A 3,497-nucleotide genomic window follows, 5' to 3' on the forward strand; every position below is an offset into this window, starting at 1 on the left:
AGTTTGATTCACATATAAGCCTTATCGTAAGGGTAGATCTAATTTTTGTTTGTTCCACTCGTTGAACCCAAGAACACCCATTTGAAATACCAAAGTGACTTTCATAAAAATTAAGATACGGCATCTCGAAAAGGTAAACATCTTGTCAGACAAGAATTAGGAATTCAGGAATGCTGTTTTCATTATTGTAGCGGTGGTCATCTTGAAGGGAAAAGGTCTTTAAGTATATTAAGTAGACGATAGTGCTAATACCTAGCAAACCATCATGAAAATCTATTTTGGATGTAGAAAAGTAGAGAAGGAAGTTGGGGTGAGCGGACGGGAAACTCTGAATGTAGTGATCATCTCCTTCAGTTTTTTCTTTGTGTTTACGGCATATCTAGCACTCCAGAACCTGCAGAGCAGCCTAAACCAAGAGGAGGGACTGGGAATAACATCACTCTCCTGTCTGTATGGTTTCATAATCCTGTCGTCCATTCTTGCACCATGGATAATAAAATCACTTGGAATCAAAATTTCTCTTCTTATTTCATGGATAGCCCACATTCTTTACACTTAAGCTTGCGCCAACTTTTATCCTACCTTTGCCACTCTTCTCCCGGCATCCATTCTCCTTGGACTAATATCTGGACCTATGTGGACTTCCCAGAGTGTTTTCATATCCACAAATGCCTACTCGTTCTCTGACCTGAATAAAGCCGACACTCACGCCATCCTCAGTCGTTTGAATGGGATTTTCTTCACATATTACGAACTCACTCAGATATCCGGAAACCTTGTGTCGTCTTTCGTGTTAAATAGAGACGAATACAACTCAACATCAGCATCAACACAGTGTGGTTGTAATGACTGTCCGGATGTTGCTTCGGAAAACGGGACAAGTAAAATCGTAGAACCGTCTTCCTCTACGGTGTACCTCATGCTTTCAATTTTTCTAGCGTTTGATTTCCTTGGATTTTTGTGTACTGTAATATTTTTACCTTCAATTCCAAAGAGTGAATGGGCTGAACAATCCAATACAAAAGAATCAATCACAGCCTGTTTCTCAGCTCTATGGGACCCCAAACTTGTCTTGCTTGTACCGTTTATTTCGATAATGGCAATGGAGCAAGCTGTGTTGTGGACTGATTTTACCAAGGTTTGTATTTCATAATGACAAAATGAAGATAACAAACAGTGATTGATCTTAGAAGACCTACAAACAATACTAATCTGTGAGCAAGGAATAAACCCAGATTCCTAGAAATTTCAGAAATGGGATCATGTACTTGGGAGGGAAAACATCTCCTTTCCATTGGGCGCATCTGCCCTTAAGACTTCTATACTTTTACCAGGTTTTATATATAATGTGTGTGAAGTTCTTCCCACGAACTTGCAGCAGGCCAACTAAAAGCCCCTTCTCCAAAAATCATACTTTTCCGAACTTTTGGTACAATCTTATTGAGGTTTTGAATCTAAGTGATCGAGCTGGCTTATAAACGTTAGTAAGTTTTTGTATTGATAAAGGAGCACATCCAAACGGGCTGTAGTAGGTAGCACCAGTGTCTTAAAATTTGGATGACTGCAGCTCGGCAAGGACGGGGGTTATGATTTCACATTGACGTTCTTGAGAGACAAGTCTTGTCGCGGTATTCTTACCTTTTGTAGGCTGTCCAAGGTAGTCTTGTTGATGCCAAACAGATGAAAATTGGCTTAATCAAACCTTGATATAACTGTTCATTGACTAGAGTCCTACATGCCTCCGTTGTTATAAGATGGCGAATTCGTCCGAAGTCACTATTATGTAAGTAACAGTAAAGAATGACTATGGATTCTCAAATGTTAGATGGGAATCGAAATAAACACCAAGGCTCTTGAGAGATGCAACAGAAATAAAGTTTTCTTCAGCTAGCTTTAAGTTGGTGGAATTTTTGTTGCATTACATCTGGAAGAATTAGATAATAAGCCTCGTTTTTTCTTGATTACGTATCAACAGGTTTGTAGCCATCCATTTACAACTATCTGCTATACACGCTTCTCTTCTTGAAAAAAACCCAATTACTTCAACCTTCCATTGGTCATATAACAAGGTAACTTTACGAGTCGTCTGCTTGACAGTTTACATGTATTCCACGTTATCAACAGATGGCACCAATAGGTTTTGAAAACAAACAATAGCGTTAAGGTCCAAGAACAGACCCCACTAAAGGACGTAAGGAAGAACTCCGTCAGAAGATTTGAGAGAGTTAATTGACAAAGATTGACATCAATTTTCTGGTAAAATTCAATCCACTATGAGGCTCCTCCTGTTACACCGAAATCTGCATTTAGCATATCTAAAGGGATTCTTTTGTTTTTATGAATGGAAGTAACTGTTTCTTAATGATAAAACGTCGTCAATATATATCTGATTGTGTTTTTCTCATGCAGCAGATTTTTGAATAATATCTGCTTCGATCAAAGAAATAAAAAAAAAAAAACAGTTCGACTAATGGAGGTATATGATTAGTGTCACTCAAAATTTTATCAATTTATTGGAAGAGCAGTTCTCCATGATTTCATAAATATTTTCAACGAGGAACACCATTATCCTTATAGCAGCAGCACTTGCTTTAAAGAGTAGAGAAGCCAAAGTATATCTTTCTATTTATGTTAGCTTAACGAATAAAGATTAAAGTAGCCAAACGATCAACTGTTGACTTTAATGTCTGAAAATCAATGATTTAGCCTATTTTGCATATTTATACAAAACCGCTTTTTTCCATAACATGTGTCTTTCTATTGCCAATTTTTTGTCTTTGTTTTCAGTCTTACATAAGTTGTTCCTATGGCATACAAATGGTGGGCTTTGTAATGGCGAGCTATGGCTGTGCTACCACCGTAAGTGCCTTCGTGACGTCAAGGATAGCTAAGTACACTGGTAGATATATCCTTTTTGGTATTGCTGTTTGCATTGACATGGCCATCTTTGTCCTATTGTTCGTCTGGGTACCCAAACCAGACCAGAAAGAGTACGTCTTTGCCATTGCTGTAGTCTGGGGCCTATCAGAGGGGATATTTCAAACTCAATCGAATGGTACGTATACATGTATCGCATGTGTTTTGCACACTTACTTTTTGTCTATAGTTATTTTTTTAAAGTACATTTATTAAAAATATAAAAAGGTTGTCGTTTCAATGGATTGAAGATGACAGTGAGACATTTTTTAAAAATTGCTATTTCATTTTTAGAACACACAACTATGTATTGTCAATTTTGGAAAAACCTAACATTTTTTGTTTTATTTTTTCTAGCACTGATAGCATTACTTTTTCCGGAGAAGACGGAAGCTGCTTTTGCAAACTACCACTGCACTAAGGCTGCAAGCTTTACTGTGTACTTTGTCATCAGTTTATACTTCTGCGTCAAAATGAAACTGATCATCGTCATTGCTTTACTTACTGTTGGGTCGTTATTGTATATAGGCGTTGAAGTTCATGTACATAGAAGAAGGGAAACCGAAAAGAAGTGATTAAAA

General features: G+C 37.4%; 1 protein-coding gene across 1 annotated transcript; it reads left to right on the forward strand.

Moving 5' to 3' along the window:
• The first annotated feature begins 145 nt into the window (after positions 1 to 145).
• On the forward strand, positions 146 to 3,497 carry LOC134241431 (protein unc-93 homolog A-like). The gene is given in 3 exon segments (XM_062723482.1): positions 146 to 1,138; positions 2,788 to 3,055; positions 3,274 to 3,497. Coding segments are annotated over 3 exon segments (1,359 nt in total). The 5' UTR covers positions 146 to 265; the 3' UTR covers positions 3,492 to 3,497.

Source organism: Saccostrea cucullata, unplaced genomic scaffold (genome assembly GCF_032062105.1).
Source record: "Saccostrea cucullata isolate Sc308-1 unplaced genomic scaffold, CSIRO_AGI_Scuc_v1 ctg2922, whole genome shotgun sequence".
Lineage (NCBI taxonomy): Eukaryota > Metazoa > Mollusca > Bivalvia > Ostreida > Ostreidae > Saccostrea > Saccostrea cuccullata.